This window comes from Denticeps clupeoides, chromosome 10, assembly GCF_900700375.1.
Source record: "Denticeps clupeoides chromosome 10, fDenClu1.1, whole genome shotgun sequence".
NCBI lineage: Eukaryota > Metazoa > Chordata > Actinopteri > Clupeiformes > Denticipitidae > Denticeps > Denticeps clupeoides.
This window is the reverse complement of record NC_041716.1, coordinates 19,614,999-19,634,067: the sequence shown is the minus strand read 5'-3', so window position 1 is coordinate 19,634,067 and position 19,069 is coordinate 19,614,999. Positions and strand designations below refer to the sequence as shown.

General features: G+C 43.2%; 1 protein-coding gene across 3 annotated transcripts in view; it reads left to right on the top strand.

Annotated features, from left to right (window-relative positions):
- The first annotated feature begins 215 nt into the window (after positions 1–215).
- Positions 216–19,069, top strand: part of slc2a4rg (SLC2A4 regulator) — a 29,941-nt gene continuing 11,087 nt past the window's right edge. Inside the window, exons 1-2 of one of the 3 annotated variants that reach the window (XM_028994635.1) lie at positions 216–722; positions 1,976–2,220. In XM_028994635.1, coding sequence (XP_028850468.1) covers positions 444–722; positions 1,976–2,220 — 524 coding nt within the window. In that variant the 5' untranslated portion in view covers positions 216–443. Of the gene's footprint in view, positions 723–1,975; positions 2,221–16,474; positions 16,599–16,640; positions 16,774–19,069 lie in introns of those variants that run through there. The other 2 variants (XM_028994637.1, XM_028994636.1) reach the window with 2 other exon arrangements.

Below are 19,069 nucleotides of genomic sequence, written 5' to 3'. Positions count from 1 at the left end.
TTTTCCCTCGCGATCAGTACCGGCCGGCAAAATCGTGGAGACACACCTCCGCGCAGCGCGCAGCAGACGTGAAAAAACAGCGTGACAGTTCCCCGGCCGGCCAATCAGCGGCCCGGACTGGTATGTTTATATTCGCCGCCGGCCAATAGGAATGAATGGGAGGCGGGGCGCCGCCGAGCTCGCCTGGCTGCACGCGCAGCTAGAGAGTGGGCGTGGTGTGCGCGCGGAGGAAAACAGCAAAACAATCTTTTATTCCCGGACCGGCTGTCTGTAGGTGTCCGGGGTGGCACGAAAATCCAGCTGCGGGAGCTGCGACGCGCGGCCCGGGGGACGGGGGACGTTTTAGTCCAAGACAATCGTGTTAAATGCATTTCATCTTCTTCTGCGGTGTCGTTTACACGGAGCGAGTTTTCTCTCTTTAGGCGAACTTTTCATGCCAAGAAATGACGTCCAAGCGCCTTCACGATAAGTCCCACGGGAGCGCACATTTCGGCGTGGTCGCAGGCCAAGCCGGCAACAGCAAGCATGCGAGAGGCGGCGGCCCGGGACCCGGCTCGGGCGACGCGGCGATGGATGGCGGAGTAATGTCGTGCAGGAACGGAGCCACGGCGCCACGGGCTTTAAACTCGGTCGTGTCCAACGGAGGCGTTCATTATAGAGACACTGTCCAGAATGGGGTTGATTTGACATCAGGGAAAGAAAAGCACTACGATCAGAAAAAAGTAGGTGCCATGGCGTCATGTTTCTTTCTTTGCCATTTTAACAGCTTCTTTTAAAAAGTGGACCGTGCATGTATTTCTCCTTAAAAACCGAGCTTGGGGTTTAAATAGAAAGTTTCGCGGTGGAGTTGATCCCATGTTGCACCGCCCCTGCGCTCCGCAACTCTACATATTGCTTCAAAAAACGAAAAACTCGCATTTTTTTTAAGTGGCAGAACTGTCAGTAAAATCGTGGTGGGAAAAAAAGGTACCGGCAGCACCTCAAAGTCGAACATTGGAAGTGCGATCTGAAGATCGCGTTATTTTAAGATGGCGACTGCGTGCATGTTCAAAGTTAAAAGGAAAAAGTGGGCTGGGACGCGAACTCCCCTCCCCCGACACGGCTTCACGTTATCCTGCCTGGACGCCGCTATAAACACGTACTTACTGCGTTCTGCCGCTAAATAGCGCATTACTACGCACAAATAAACCCGCCATGCCTTTATTATTAGTACACGTTGTGATTAGTAATTACTAGTAATAATCACGCAGAATTTAATTTAAAAAAAGTCCATGTGTCGGTGCGTTTGCTTGATATGAGGACATAACCGCGCGAGGCACGCCCCCTACTCACTCACTAACTTTACTCCTCTTTACTCTAACTTTACTCTACTCTTCTCCAACGCCTGTGTAACCGAGTCGAAGGACCGCGTGAAGAGAATTATTAGCATGGCACGCATGCTACGCGCGTTAGCATCTCTTGTTAGCCGATAAGGATAATTCGAGCATTTCGACGTGAGACGGTTCGACGTGTGAGAGAGACACAGAGAGGGATTTATAAGTTAGGCCGGTGTTTGCCTCTAAACTTGGCTTGTTTCTGCCTCCTGTTGACAGTCAAGGCCAAATTCTCAAAGTTTTTTCTTTGCCCTGGAAGTGCACAGGTCGTTGACAACATACTAGTCCAGTTGAAGGTAGTTGTATATGGCTGACCTTTGACTCCTTTGACCCATGACCCCTCTGACTTGCGACGTAGGGTCAGTGGTGGCCTTGGAAGTGGACCCATAATCAGAAGGTTGTTGCTTTACTCAGGTGCCACTGAGCAAAGCACTGTCCCCACACACTGCTCCCCGGGTGCCTGTCATGGCTGCCCACTGCTCACCAAGGGTGATGGTTAAAAGCAGAGGACACGTTTTGTTGTGTCACCGTGTGCTGTGCTGCAGTGTATCACAATGACAATCACTTCACATTCCCTTTTTTCCACTTGTCTCTGTGTTCAGGCGGACTGTGGTGTCAGTGGTGACAGGAGAGACCCAGGGTTCTGCCCCATCCTGAAGAGAAGCAGCCCAACGCACCGGCTGATCCCGAATGGGCAGAAGTTGGATGCCCAAGTCCACTCGGAGCCCAGGACCCAGAGTCGTAGGTCAGAGGAGCAGAGGTGTCGTGTAAATTCACAGTGCATGGAGCCTTCTCATGAGGAGCGATGCACCCATTCCTCTTCTCATATCCCCGTTCCACGGAACAGGTGAGGGTTCTTTATTTGTGTAGACTTTGCAACCCCCCCAACACACACACACACACACACACACACACACACACTGCCAGCATTTTCTGACAAATACAGAGATCAGTTCAGGGACACAACAGTAAAAGAGATAAGGAAGGGAAAGGTGGAACCATTTTTGATCTATTTTTGTTGCACTTCAGAAAAAAGAAAACGAGATCCGCTCTAGGTATAGCATGTGGTGAATGGGTGGAGTGTATGCAGGCTTGGAATGAAGATTACAAATTAACCAAGAGCTCAGAGATGGCCAGTTGCAGCACACGCAATGGAAAAAGCCAAAAAGATAGGGGGCCAAAAAAAAAACATTTGGATATTTAACGTGAGGAGGAGTAACTCCGGTTCAGTCTGTCATGTAGAGAACGTGCAGGTGCAAACATGTCCCTGCACTGTGTCAGAGGTACCAGTCTGAAGTGTGTGTCATTGTTCCCATCAGCAGACCAGATATCACAACAATGTCACATGTCCCAGCCACCGCAGCTCACTTACCTAACTATTTTATTATTTATTTAGGGCAGGCTTTCACTGTAAAGTGCAGCAGGGAAAATATGAAGGTGGCATACTTTAGCAGTGTGCCATATGTTTTGCAGTCGTCAGTTGTTCTCTCACTCTGGCTGAAATAGGGGCGCAGTAGGAGCCGATTTCTCTGCTTCTAGCTATCTACAAGATCAGATCAAGCTTAGTTATTGAAGGTATCTACAAGATCAGATCAAGCTTAGTTATTGAAGGTATCTACAAGATCAGATCAAGCTTAGTTATTGAAGGTATCTACAAGATCAGATCAAGCTTAGTTATTGAAGGTATCTACAAGATCAGATCAAGCTTAGTTATTGAAGGTATCTACAAGATCAGATCAAGCTTAGTTATTGGACCTCGAGGTACTTAGGACAGTTACTGTAGCTCACCTGTCAAAGAAAGCATTGCATTCCAAAGCATTAAGTAAGTATTTAAATCTGTCATTTCACCTCAAGGGTTTGTCGTCAGTTTGCAGAGACGTTATACGACTGTACGCTTCACAGCTGTCGAATGGGGGAATTTTATGATCGTCCCGCTACTGATGCACCTGTCCTCACCTCTACCCACAATGCTTACATTTTGGTCTTGCTGAACTTATGTTTTAAGTTTGAACGGAGGATGTTTTACTCCTAGAGGGCACTGTTTTTTGCATAAGCACTTATCGGCAGTCAGAACTGTATCGACTTAAAAAAAAAAAATATTATTAAATATCTACCCATTGTGTGGGTATACTCAGAAAGATAATGTTTAAAGGTCACTTGTTCACATCAAGCAGTATTTCTGTGACCTGTCTTAGACCATATTCATGTACAAACAGTCTTACTGCCAGGTCTGCAAAACCACCCAGTGTTATCACTCAGTGTAGACTACTCTGCGGGGAGATGGACCAGAGGTTTATACGGTATACAGTATAGTTTCAACCTGTTTTAATTTTAGTAATTTTAGTGTCCGGTTTTAATTTTACTCTGAAAGTTGAATCATGGCAACTGGACTTTCTTTCTTTAATCTAGGGACGTTTCATTATGCATCCACAGAACTTTGTCAATCTACAGACAAATTCACCTGGATGACTGAGAATCTTCACAGATGTTTTAATTTTAGTTTTATTCTAATCTTTGCATCATGTCATTTCAGTTTTTATTAGTCATAGTCACATCCATACTCATTTTAGTCTAGTCAAGTTTCAGTCGACTAAAAGTCTGAGCATTTTAGTCATAATTTAGTCAGAGTTACCCATGAATACTTTAGTCTTGTTTTAGTCAATGAAAATTGTATTTTAGTCTCTTTTTTGGTGATGCAATTATATTTCACCCAGTCAATATAGTACAAGTACCTAGTAGAACAGACAATAACAACATTTTCTTGTAGTCAAACCCATTTCATAATTAAAACAATATCCCATCTTGATATTATATTATTGTTAATTTATAGACTCAAGAATACTCTACATCCATTCCAGACATGGAAGACGCTCTGATTTGTTCCATGTTTTTCGACCACCACTCATTCTATTTTCTTTTACACTTCTTTGTGAAAAAAGTGCATGCAAAGATTGCATCATAATTTTCTCCCAGCCACCTGCCAACCCACTGCAAGTATCATGAATATGCTGCGAATGCATATTGCGGAAGTGACATCATCTTTGTGAATGTATGGGAGACACAGGAAACAGAAATACTACATAATAATAACGCAATTAAAATGACGTCTCGTTTTCGTTAACGAAAATTAAGAGCCATTTTAGTATTGTTTTTATTTTGTACACCACATTTTGTTTTGTTTTTATTTGTCAACAATATTACTTATATTTCGTCATAGTTATCTTCACATGACCAGCATTGATGTTGCATCATAATCAACAATAGAAATTGTGTTGATGAAAACAAAGTGGCCCCGTAATCAGAAGGTTGCCGGTTTGAATCCCGATCCGCCAAGGTGCCACTGAGGTGCCACAAAGCACCGTCCCCACACACTGCACACTGTTAAAATCAGAGGACACATTTCACTGTGTGCACCGTGTGCTGTGCTGCTGTGTATCACAATGACAATCACTTCACTTTTTGTTTTATCTTTACTCTTATTATGCCGCACTTGAGCTCCTGCTTAAAAGTATCAAAAGATTTGAGGCACTTTGAGTTTTTTTCCACAATTTTGTCCTTTTGGGATTGGGTCTTCATCCCTGTTTATGCAGTACAGTACTGGACAAAATGTTTCATAACCACAAAACATCACTCACTATACCATATTACACCACACAATGAAAGGGTTCTTATAGCAGATGCTTCTTTTTAGGACCTATCATCTATATGGCGTTCCAGGGGATAGATTTGATAGGATATAACTATTTGCTGTTTGTGGTTTCCGAGCATTTTTCTAGTCTTTGTTCTGCTACTTTTGAGTTCCACAGTATTCTTCATGGCGAACTCTTTTGAGAACCTTTGTATGCTCTTTCAGTCCTTTTCTTCCACTCTCTTTTCAACTACATCCTCTCATGTATTTGACTGAAGCACTGTTTAATCATGATTTAATCTAAATATTCAGGATCTCAACAAATCATGAAAAAGGACTTGAATGACCTTGTCTTACTTTCATTTAAGTTCACCCATTTTAGACTTTTTCTAAGGAGAACCAGCTCCCTCTGCTTGCCTTCTTGGGAGAGTATGTCAGTAGCAGACAGTATTATGGACAAAAGCAGGTCATGCTTCTTTGAATATTAACCCTTTACATTTAGTCAAGCGCTATTCTTGTCTGATACCACTCTGAGCAGTTTTCATTTGATATTAACATATTGTCATATTAACAATAAAAATTAAGCATAATAAATAAATAACTAGCATTAAAAACAAAACTTGTTGAAGCATTCTAACAGTTATATCATTCAGGCAATTAAACAGATTTTAAAAAGCCATCATCAGTAGCCAAAAAACATATTACATTTATAGTGGTATAATGTAACCAGCCAATAGACATTCAAATATTGCACTGAGATGTGCTGACAGATGTGGAGAATGCATTATCTTGGAGAAACATTTAAAAAACTTGTCACAAGACGTCATATTTTGTTGACTTGGCATGGCTCATGATGTCTCACTCACAAACAAAAATAATCATGACATTGTATTACAGTTGGTGCTGACAGGACCCACACTGATACTCTTTTAGCCATGACCTTTGTGGCTCAGTGAGAGTAGTTTCTCAAATTAACTTTTCAAAATGGAACTGTGATGTATGCATGTGGGGTCTTGCGGGGTCAAAGGGGAACTGATTTGAATTTGTGAAGGAATCAGCGATGTCAGGCCAATATGCCCTGAGTGTTTGTCCTGCAGACAAGCTCAGGCATGCCTGAGCCACTCTCTCTCTGGGCCTGTGGGCGCTCTGCCTGGAGGCTCAGCCTGCTTATCAGACCTGCATCCAAACAGAGTTTGAGAAAGGGGGAGAGGAGGGATATAAATGCCTATGGATGGGAGAGATGCACAGAGTGGTGATTTGGCCTTTTGGCAGCAAGCTGAGAGCGGTGACCGCACAGCGAGTGAGAGGAGCCTGGCAACGCCAGGGCTTTACTCCAGCTGCACTTTGGAAGCTGAACCAGGTAGGAATGAGAGGCATGGGTCCCTGCCCCTCATCCGTCTCCCCCATTGGAGAATTACCCCCACCCCAGAGCTGTTGATATCGGGTGAAGGTCATAGGACCCCTTCCCCAGCCCCCCATCCCAATCTGGAACTCATTCTGAGTCGCCCCTTCCTCTTTCTGCTGCAACACAATCTGTTATGAGCCTTGATCCCACAGGCATGGAGATGTTTTCTTATGTGTTGCAGATTCTCCTCTCTTGACAGCTTACACGCATTTATTTACATTCTATCTTGAGCGTGCATCCACATGCTGCGGATTTAGGCACGCTGCAAAGCCCCTGTCCTGCACCCCAAGAAAAAAAGCATTCATTTAAATCACTGACTAGTTTGCCACAGTCAAATTTGAGGACTATTGGTTCACAGGGTTAAACTGCAAATGGAACAAGACATGGGGGTGACTCACATCAGCATTTGGGTGCTCATTATAGGCCCCCCCCCCCAAAAAAAAAAAAAAAAACGTTCCCCCCTATGCCCCTCTGCAGCTCCTTCCCACATTGCGATGTGTGCAGCCCCCTGATTGTGCAACAGCCCACCCGAAGCAGAAACCATGGCCTGCGGAGAGGTGGAAAAAGGAGCACTGGTGCAGTTCCCTGACCAAATCCAAACATGCGATTTGCTGTTATTATGACTCAGTGATGGATTCTATCAGGGTTTAAGGGCACCACAATAAGCGGCCCACACTAGCCCTGACCCATTCTACTTCAGCGAGCGTGTGTGAGCATTGGATGGCCTTTTTAAAAAAAGGGTTACAGAATGTAGGATGCTTTTGTTGTCTTGCGTCTCCAAGGAGTGCAATAACACAAACCCGAAAAAATCAGCACACGTGTGCATGTTCTCCCTGTGAGGCTGGTTATTACGCCTCAAACCGTGTATCATTACACCAGGGCAACGCTCGGGTTGGCTGGAAGTGCTGAAAAAGATGTTGGCAGTACCAGCATACCGCAGTGAAACAAGGTCACTGCTGCTGGTACCACATTCAATCACACATGATGGGATGGACTGCAGTGGCTTCACAAGTTTGGCAATTTCAATATTTATTACAATATTCTAAAAGGCTAAAACTTTATAGATGTTTTAGATTTTTCTTTGAGTTTTTTGTTTTACTTATAGTTATGGTCTACCTGACATGTAAAAATATGGAAAATTAAAAACATATTCAGATTCACAATGCAGTAGTGTATTGACATCGTGTCCCAGTGTCTTATTAATTGTCAAAAACTTATATATGTATTGTGGACAGGCTTAGATTTACACAGTGTAAAGTGTTCCTTCAAAATAACTTTCTTTCAAATCTGAAACCAGAATTTCTGATTTTGACTGTGCATGATGCATAAAACTGGGACAGAAAATGTTCCCCCTGAGTTGATTTGTTGCTGAATGGGTTCATAAATAATATTCATATTTGATCTTCATGCTCATTTTCAATATGCCATTTATTCAAATGCAGGTAGAATTGTTCATGCACAAATATTGAATAAAGTATGAAAATGAACTGAGTACTGAAAAGCTTGAGTGACCTGACAGCAGTGATGCTAAACTAATGGGTGTAATGAACACATCATCTTGTCACAAGTAGAGTGGATGTACTTGTACAGCGGACATTTTGACGATTGACTTTAAAAGCAGAAGAAGGGTGATGAGAAACCTCTCCAAAGCTGCTGTGTGGGAACTCCCATTTGAGAGAATTTCATCTTCTCAGATTATATCAACATGAATTATAAAAACCCAACTTTTTATATGTTTATATGTTCATTATGTTGTAATTGTGTCTGATTATTGCCTGTTTTTTTGTAAATGTTAAGTGCTGTTTTTGTGCGAGTGTGTGGCCTGATGGTGAACGTTGCAAAAGACACACTGCACTAGTGGTGGCTGGCACTGATGATGCAAACTCCCCACCCTTCTGGCTGCAAGGGTGCCCATTATGGTTCTTCCTAGAAAGTCCCAACATGGGATCCAGTTCACAAGAAAAACATTCTTAACAGAATTAACAGATTGCTCTAATCTCCCTGTGGTTCATGCAACAAAGACATATTAGGTCCACGTCTTATTATAAACCAACTAGATATCGGCGGGGTGGGGCCCACCTCTGATGGGCCGGATATTCCTGTACTTTTGAAAGTGTGCGTGCTGCAGTGCGACAGAGAGGTGAGTAGCCTGGACAAGTCAGATGGACGGAGTGGATGTAGCCGCGGATTAGAGCCCAGCAAGTACAGCTTTTTAAAAGCGCGAACACAATATTATTGTAATTGCAGTTGCTGGCCAACATGCTTCTCATGTGTTATGAGTCATTTAACATTTTTAACATCATTTTTCGTGGTCAAAGTGCTTTTTTTTACACCTCAGACGTTGCTTTGGACATTGCTAGAAGTAGACTCCGTTTCAGCCCTTCGGCTTCCATTTTCACGCTAATCAAAGCACATCACTTCACCGCTCATTTACCACACGGGCCCCAGTACAATTATTGATATCTAACGCTGAAAAAGCACATTGCATTTATAAAACACGTTACATTCAGCGATAAATGTACAGGCCCAGTGTGACCTTTGACCCCTCTCCCTGCTGCCTTGAGATGATAATCAAGTTCAAGCCCTTAAAACACTTGCACTTCTAATTTAGATTTTCTTTTTATTCAATTTGTATTGTTTAAATTTCAGATCAGTGAAGCACTTTAAGCACAAACATGTTTTCAGTAAAACAATTCTTGTAGAATTGTTTTTCAAATGAAGAACTTTATGTTAACCAGATTGATATTTAATCAGTGTCAATATTGGCTGTATGGATAACAATTTAAAAAGAAGAAAAATTGAACCTGTAAAACTGCGTTGTTAAATTTGATGAAAAAAGGGTGCACCAGTGCAAAAAAGTTAGTTGTGCCATCAGTGGGGCTGGACACATATTCCTTCATTTATTAACCAGTTCATTATGAAATTGATCTCATTATTATTTGTTCACTACAGAAACGTTGTAATGAAATTGTTATGAGCATCCAGCGCTTTGTCCAGCGCATAAATATGTTGATACAAACACAATGGCAGAGCTCTCTAAAATCCTCCAAAAGATCAAAAATGAAACCCAGTCTGTATAAAACCATGTTGCTATAGTCGCTCAGCTCTCGCGCTGAGAAAAACGAACACTTCTCTTACGTAATAAACGCACCACATTGTCTGTTTGATGAACAACCAGTACAGTGTTTTGAATAGCCTATTTACTCTAGTGGTGCAAAGCTATTTTTATCATATTTTTTTAGAAAACTAGCCCACCACACTGATTTACACAACAATCCCGCATCTGTAAAATCAGCCCTATCCAGTACCACAGACGTTCGCTTCTTTCCTAATGAGTGGGAATCAATGTAATTCATTGATAATATTGATGCATTATCCGCTTCATGTGGAACCCGGGTCAGGCGTGGGAGTCAGACGTCATCATAAAATAACCGGCTAATTGCAACTATTTTATTCACACCGAGACACTTAGGATGGCTGTGCGTGTCTGTGTATGGGTAGAGACGTTGGGAAAAGTGAAGGTTTCAATAAAAATAAAGGACTTTTTTGAGGTTAATATTTTATATTTATTATCCAATGGCAGGCAGCTGTGCATTAGCCATGGACCATCATGACTCAGGAAGACAAATGTTCTAGTTGCGTGTGTGTGTTTGAGACCCCAATCTCAGGTTTTGTGTGTCTGATGCGAACACTGATGTCTTATATAACCTCCAGTAATTACTCATGCTACAGTTACAGGAACCATAACTCCCTGTTGTAGGAATGGCCAGATCAGTTGCTGCTGCAGACCAGCAGCAGCTGTGGATTCTTCCTCATCTGTCTGTTCCATTTGTCTCCTCCCTTCTTCCATCTCTCTCTGTCTCTCTCTCTCCCCGAGACTCCCTATCGCATCTCTTTCTCTCAGAGTTAAACAGAGTGGATCTGTTGAGCACAAAACCCTCCATTTTCTGGAACATTTCAGCCAGCTCGTCCTGGATACTCCCCTCTTCTCTTGTGACCGCTGCTTTGGTCATGCACGTCCAGCTAAATACGCTCTGAAGCCAGAAACTCACAACACACAAAGCACAAATTCACTCAGCCCCAGAGGAGTGGGCTTTCATGGTGTCTCTAGCAACTGTTGTAAGTGATGCAATGCTGTCTTCCTCAGAAAAGACCCCCTTCAGCTGTCCTGTCTGAACTGTAATGTCAGACTCTTTTTCATTCCCAGCACCCCCTGGTTTTGACTCAAGCCTTTTCTTTAATCGTTTTTGGCTATTTCAGACCTCTAGTCTGACCTTTCACCCCTGTGGTGAGTGACCACAGCTGATTCTGGAGCGGGTCTGAGCAGTTGAGCCGGTTTTACCTTCCAGTGTTGGAGCACTTTCTACATCTGCTGTGCCAGCGCTTTTTCCTCCCAACATCCGCTCTGCCATCGGCACACAGAAAGCACACAACTACAGGAACCGCACTCCGGCGTACAGCGGAGGATTCGTGCTCAGAAACACAAAAGGTTTTTGTTTGTAACTTAAGGTTAAGGTTGATTGACAGCACATATCAAGGCTTGTCAGGTTCCTATAGATTACGATATGAGGTACAAGCCTGTAGTAAATCTCTGAAACATGAATCACATGAAAGTAGGTTGATCTACAAGTTCACATAGTCATCACTAAAAGACATAGCAGGATTTATTGAAGAACATGACGTACATACAGGCTAAATAATAAAAAAGAATGTGAAGGCGTATGATTTATATGTGATTATATTATAATTACATGATGTTGCTGAATAAGAATTGAAACCTTTGCACCTGTGAGTGAAATTAAATCTATGTATTGATGTCTGTTTATCTCTTTATGAATTTATGAAATCTGTATAATATAGAAGAGATGTCTATGATGCATATTCCTGATGTGTTAAGGGGTTAGCTTAACCAAAACTGTGCAACCACTGTGACCAAGAATGCTGGTGGACTTCTTTGAAATGATTTTTGGATATTAAACTGTGCACGCCATTCACTTTTTACATAATCAAGATATCCAGAGCTACATACTAATGTACCAGGGGCTGAATATATTTTGGTTTCCTATAACTACTTAGATTGGATTGTCCAATATCTGAATCTATTTATTGAGAGAGAGAGAGATATCTCTAAAGGCCATCTGTCTGCCCTCACAGACTCGCTCTCTCTCTTTTTATTTATATATATTATAATTAATGAAGAATAATTAAAATAACAATGTACAGTTTTCACATCTTTATATATATATTTACATTTAGCATGGCCACAAAATGTAATTAAATTTTAAATTTAAATTAAATTATGCCCTTGTTTTGATGGGGAAGGGGGATATATATATCACACACATACGCTCGGTTTCCCTCTTACTTATAGGGCTGTCTTTTGGGGACAGTAAGAAAGTAGGCTGTTCTGACAACAGTTTGGTTCTGTGTTTAATGAAAACACGATTAAATTCTGAGCCATGACGAAAATGACAAAGAAAGAGAATTGTGGGCGCTGATTGAAGGGGGATTGTTTTCTCATAGTTACAGCCCAGTTCCCCTTTCTGCTGATGTTTTTCCCCTAAACTAGAATCACATTAGTGTGATTCATGCATTGCGCCGGACTAAAATACAAATTTCCCTTAAGTTCCCCACATGCATTGTTCAGTATCTGTTACTCCTGCACGATTTTCCTCAAGCTGTCATATTTAGGGCTTTCCACACTTAACAATAGTATGTCTGTTTCTAACAGCCATGAGACAGTCCGACACAGGGGTCGGCATTTTATATTTGTGATGATGTATGCTTTGTCTAATGTGGAAAGCTACTTTGTGCATGCACCTTGGTAGAATTTGTCTTTATTTCTTTTTATTGTTGAATGCTAACTTTTAAATAGCATATTTATGTGTTATGAGCCATAGTACCAATTATTTAACCAAGTATCTCATTATGGTTAGAATCTTCCACAGCTCTCACTGTCATTTTAATTTTATTACATTGTTTGATCAAATGCAGTGAATTGGTGCTCACTAAAGCACCATAATGAATTCTACAGCTCATATAGCTCTCAAGCGATTGGAAATTATCAATGATTAAGATATCTTGCAAATAATCAATTCTGATGGCAGCATTATTGTTCCAATCCTAGATTTGAGGTCTTTTGATTAAAAACAGGAGTGAAGAATGAAACCATTTTGTTTCAGTTAGAACAGAAGTATAATTCTTTCTTTTTTAATCCAGTGTTTTTAAGCCTTAAAATTAATAACCAGTTAGATAACCATCTTGTCCTTTTTTCTTTCTGGAAGCCGATGCATTGCTTTATTCCATGATGAGCAGGTCTGTTCCTGGCGGACTGAACCCTGCTACAGGGATACTGTTTCTTCTGTATGAATGGCTGGAGTGTGGGCGAGGTGCTGTATATTTTAAAGGGGGTAAATTTTCTTAATGAGAGCCTGGAGACACGGCCAAGGAACCATTGGGATTTTCTCCAGGGAGGAAGGTCACAAAGTTACTCCACTTAATGCATCCTCTTCCTGATCCAGTAGAAACATATGGGCACATAAAGACGAGCTGTGTTTTCTGAAGGTTTGTGTAGAGGCGAGCTAAATGTGTGTGTGTGCACGGGCATTCGTAGAAAGAGGCGAAACACCCAGTCGGTGCCAGGCCATTCTCCAGTTGGCTGCTGAAGAGTATGTTTAACACCAGCGCCCACACAAAGCAAGTAATTGCGTTCCACCTCGGGTGTGTTTGTGTGTCGATGTGTGCTTTATGTTTCTCTCAGCCGCGGTCCCCAGAAGTGTTTGGGGACTGGTACTGGTTTAGGCTCGGGTTCTAATAATAATGCAGATCTATGTTTACCATGCACTCTTCAGGATAATTGTACAGCCCAGGGGACAGGGAGACAGAAATGTCGAGAGGAGGGGAAAGAGGACAAAAGGAAAAAAAGACCACAGTTCGCTCGAAATAAATCTGTCTGAAATCTTTCTGGGAATCTTCACCTCAGCGTTGAGAAGATTGGAGCTGCTCGGCTTCGAACTGCCGCGTTTTCCCCTTTTCTTTCAACAGGCGCCACTTTCTCTGGTTTCACTTCGACTTTATCAGGAGTGTCTCTTCCCCCGAGGAACTGCAGGCCGCTCTTCAGCCTTCAGCGCCACTAAAGGGAAGTGGAACAAAAGGCCGCAGAGTCATGTTCCCCCTGATAGAAACAAACTTTATCTGCTGATGCTGGACATGGCATGCAGGTCAAATGACAGTATATAACATTACAGCGCATTTCAACTGCTTTTAAACCCCATTCGGACGTGAGCTGATGTCCTACCGCATGCTGTGGTCCAAGTCGTCCTCCTCTGTTTCCAATGAATCTCATGGGTTTCACACTGACACACTGACATGTGACCATTAGAAACCAGGCAGTGAAGCAGACTCTCAAACCGTGATGGAGGAGAGGTTGATAATAATTGTGATTTTAAGTTGATTGTCATGGTTTCCGGACATGGCGGGGAGGGAGGACCATACGCACAATGTCAGAAGATGGGATTTATTACATGGAGCACACAGCAGGGGACAGACACAAACTGGGCAACTTTATACAGGCAGACATGGGTAAAAATAACCAGAAAACATAATAACACAGGACCAACATAAAACTCCGGTCCAAAACCCGGATAACGAGTAGCCCCTTCCTAACATTGATTGTAGTGATTTAATTCAACTGTATCATCTCACCGCAAGGAACAACATACAAAAACTTCTGACTACACGTTCACGTGTTCACGATAGTCATTTACTACATCACACAATTAACAAGTCATGATACATTGAGTATTTTCATCACCCAAGCCTACTTCTATGTTCACTTTTTGTCCTTGCGTCCTGATGACACATGAATGATAAATGGCCATGACCAATAATAACAGTTATCACCTAATCTTAGATGGTGAAAGAAAATAGTGTAGCGTGTGTTTGTGCCAGTGAGCATCTGGTCTCTTGTGTTGGGGCTGGAGCGTTTCCGGGTCCCTCCCAAGCGCAGAATGAGCCTTCTGTGAGGGGAAGAGGGCTCTTCAGGCAGACAGACGTCCTTTAGACTCTCTCATCCGGCCCTGCATGCCCCGGCCATGGCTCACTCCATCAGCACACACACTGCAACCGCGCTGGGACCCGGCAACATGAGAGTTTAATTGCAGCTTGTTTATTGCAGATGTATATTTTCAGTTCTGCTCTATAAATATTCTGCACTGATTTGTAGGTTTAGTCTGCTGTTCACCTGTCCTCTGTCTGTCTGCACCCTCACCCCTGCTTGACCTATGACCTATGTAGATCTACCCTGCTCCCTTTGCACATTTCCTTTGTTAGGATCCAATACACTGACAATAAATAAATACACACTCACTCACTCACTCACTCACTCACTCACTCACATTGTGAACCAAATAAAAAAATGTATGTAATCTGATGTTGCTAAATGTAGGTGAAGTAAAAAATACACGTCAACACACAGGAAGTAAAATACCCAACGTCATGTGCAGGTCTGAGCTTAGACCACTGCACCATGAGTTGAATGAAATTCTAACCTCACAACGATGGTCTCCACTGGGTGGTTATTTGCTGTTTATTTTCCACAGGGACACGCCCATGTTAACTTCCTGTCTGTCACATTTTGTCGTGCTCTGATTATGTAGGAAGATATATGCCATGTATGCAGCCATCCCAACTTAAATCAGTTAGCCTTTCTCTGGTGATTTAGAAATTTGGTCTTGTTAAGTTATTGTAAATGTCGTTAAAATACAATTTAGATATGTTAACATACGATTTTTTGTCACGCCCCTAAAATCCAGTATGCTCAATACAGAGAGAGTAAAAGACGGGTAAGCAAGTTGCAAACAAACTAGAGCAAAGTGTGGAAAATGTGTCCCTCTCTCCAAACATGCCTCTTTTTACGGGGTGGCGGTGGGGGGGGTCTCATTTCCGCTTGTGGTCAGATGGAGGTTGATCCGCATGCTGCCAAACTCGATTTACTTCATCCCTCGTCCCCCCGTTCCTCCCCCTTTTCTTGGTGCTGCTTTACTTCCCTCTCTCCCCATCACCTCCTCTGCTGCTCCTGCTAACAAACCAAAAACGGAAATGGCGGGGAAAGGCAGACGCGGGTGTTGTCTTCGATAAACAAGCATCAGGAAGAGGAACGTCCCAGAGACAGAGAGAGAGGGTAGAGCGTATCAAACCTCCCAGAAGCCCACACAGTTAAAACATCTTCTGCATGTGCCTGCGTGGCGGCAGGTGACACGCTGCTCTGCACCCTCTTCCTGCAGCTACATCTTATTTTGCGAAATCAGATTTCTGGTCTGATCTTTTTCTAAACCTGGTTTATAAGACTGATTTTAAAGCATGCGTGTGCGGTGTGTGATGGTGGGGGGGGGGGTCTGTTCTTTTCCTTTTTTTTTTTTATGAAGTGTAATGTGAAGTAAAGGTCGGAACACCTCCTGCAGTTCAGTGGAAATCTTTTGGGGGTTTTTTTGCACCTGAGACAATTGTGAAACGCTAAATTTGGGTGCACTGCTGACCCCACCAGGAAGTGGTGTGCTGATGTGCGCGTTGTGTTTCTCCGCTTCTCCTCGCTGCACTGCGCATGTGTGCGGTTGGATGGACTTTATGGCTAAAAAAAAAAAGTTAAACAAAGGTGGCAACTTCATTCTTATTTGGTCGTCATGGAGATGGTTTAACCTTGAGGCCTGATAGCCATGTCTGCATTCAGTTTCTTTAGTTTCCATTTACACTGTGTTTTCACTTGCACACACACACACACACACACACACTCTCCACTGATGTTCGTTGGAAAACAAGCAGCAGGGTGCAACGTGATTGGTTTACGCCGCTCTGCCCCCTTACTCTCCCAGTGATAGAACGTCCTACATACATTTTCTGTATGTGTGAGAGAGAGAGAGACGATGCGGACTAGAGGGGTTTGTAACACGGCGGGAGGAAGAGGGAGGTGGAGTTTATGGAGGGGTGGGATGGGCAAGACAGTGGGGAAAGGGGGAGGGGCCAAGATCTCAGCGGGAGATAGAGGTGTGTAGAGAGGAAGAGGCTCTCCAGCCTCCAGCGTCTGTCCACCCAAGGGACAGTCCAGGTCTACTGCCTGACCCCCGTCCACCCAGCAGGACCGGCCCACAGACAGAAGGGGAGGGTTGGCCGAAGAGGAAAAAGAAGATTGAGGAAAGTGAGTTTATTACATGGAGTTGTGGGAGCGAGAAAGGAGGATAGGGAGGCTGGGAAAAAGAAGGAACAAACTGGGAGGGTGTGGGGTGAGATACAAGAAAAAGAGGAAGTGAGAGAACAAGAGAGAAGACGATACCAGAGGGAATCAGCAGCTGAATAAAAAACAACGTGAACAAGTGAGGAGTGTGTGTGCACTTTTGCAAAGCGAAGCTTCACATTTGCTGTCACAGCTGCACTCAGAGCTGTGTGTGTATGTTTGCATGGGTCTGTGTGTATGTGGGTACATGCATTTGTCTGTGTATGTAAATCAAATCTGCTTTAAGTGTGAAGGTCAATCACTATAATGTCATAAGGAGCAAAAGGCAACAGTGCGGCCATATACCCACATCCTGCAAAAAACACAGACAAACGTACAGACCAGTACACACACATGCTGACACACCCATAACACTTGCACACTTTCAAGAAGTGTAATTATGACATATTTTCGCCAGATTTAATTTTGTATTCACACTGCCAGTAATGTATAGTGGATGTGTGTGTGTGTGTGTGTGTGTGTAGTTCATGTGCAGCTACACACTACCATTTTCCTCATCACGTTTAATATCAAAGCAAGGGATCTTCAGTTCATGGAATGACAATATTTTATTGACTATTTACACTTTGTTTTTGTCTTTGATCATGTTAAACATGCTTAAAACTTGCATGTATAAATAACATCAGTCCTGTGTTATTGAAAGTGAAAATGAAGTGATTGTTATACGCTGCAGCACAGCACATGGTGACACAGCGAAATGTGTCCTCTGTTTTAGTGAGCAGTGGGCAGCCATGACAGGCGCACGGGGAGCAGTGTGTGGCGACGGTGCTTTGCTTAGTGGACCTCCGTGGCACCTTGGCTGATTGGGATTCCTTAGCTTTATATATATGTGTGTGTGTGTGTGTGTGTGTGGTGTGTGGTGTGTGTGTTTATAATAGTCTCTAATGAGTCTTTGCTGTGGCCCACCTGTTGTGATTGACCAATCAGTAGAGTGAAGAAGATCAGTGAACACTAGGCCAGTAGCCCCACCCACTTTCTTGTTAGCATGTTAGGACTCTGAGAACAGCATAGTTCATATCCCCTCAAACAAATATCCTTTTGTTGTTTGCTTGTCTCTGTCTGTCTCTCGCCCCACCCCCCACCCCCCCTCACACACACACACACACACACACACACATCACACTCCCTGCTTCCACCTTGTGTTTGGTTTGTGGCAGCAGGGTGAGGGATCTGAGAGGACTTGGAAGCTGTTCTGTATTTTCTGTAGGCTGTTCTTTTTCTCTCCCTCTCTCTCCCCCTCACACTGCTCCCCGGTGCCTGTTGGTCCAGTCTGGAATGGCTCCAGCCAATCGGAGCGCAGGCCTTTAATCGACCCATTCCCCTGGAGGCCTATCTGCCTGCAGCCAGTGTGTTTACTTTAGCCTGCTATCGGCTGACGTGCTGCCAGCAGGCGGGGCCCTCGCTGCTGGTGTGGATGTGTGTCTGTGTGTGTGTTGAAGTGCTCGTCGCTTCTTGCTCCAGCCTGCCACTCTTTCCTACACACTCACACACAATGTTTTTACAGCTTTATGAGGACCAAGGGTAATAACCCATTTTACACATGTATTATAGATGTTTTATGAACTAGTATTCCAACAAGATTTAGTCTAACTGTACCACTACACTTAACCTCTATCAAACAAGGGCAGTCTTTTAGCTCTTTTACTTTTTTGATCTGTCTGGGTGGAAACCAGCGAAATGTTTTTCTATTAGTTTCTATATGTTCATTTTTTCTTGGCAAGTTTCATTCTTTATAATGTACTAGACATTCTCAGTTTAATAAACACGATCCTTCTTCTGAATGTGGTACAGTGAATGATGTCTAATGCCGTAAATGGGGGTGTGGACCAAGACTGATGAGGAAGGAAGGAGATGTTTTCGATGTCCTCCAGTCCACTGATGAGAATGTGAATACAGAGAGAGCTTGGTCTGTCTCTGAATTTTGAATATATAAATGGACTATATTATTTTTCTGTGGTGTATTGATCACCACTCGTCACTCATAACTGCACCTTAGTCAGCCGATTTGAAAATTGCGGGGGTTTCACCCCCATGTTAACCCTGGGCCTGCCGGAGTTGTGAATCTCATTTTTCGCAACGGGCCACAGTATTTTCGGGAAGCAGCGTGGAGAAACGGAAAAGCTCAATGTCAGGAAACCGGGAGGAGTGTCTTTTGTGCTGGGATCTGTATGAAGTGTGTGTGTGTGTGTGTGTGTGTGTGTGTGTGTGTGTGTGTGTGTGTGTGTGCAAGCGTGGGGGTTACATTTATAAGTGCTGTTTTCCTGGCAAGGGTCTGGCGCTTACTTGCATCTGATTGGCTGATGATCTCCTTGTTATGTTCTGCTCCTGTCTCCAAACCGGTGTAGATTTCTACAACCTGGGCTGCTTTAAAAAAA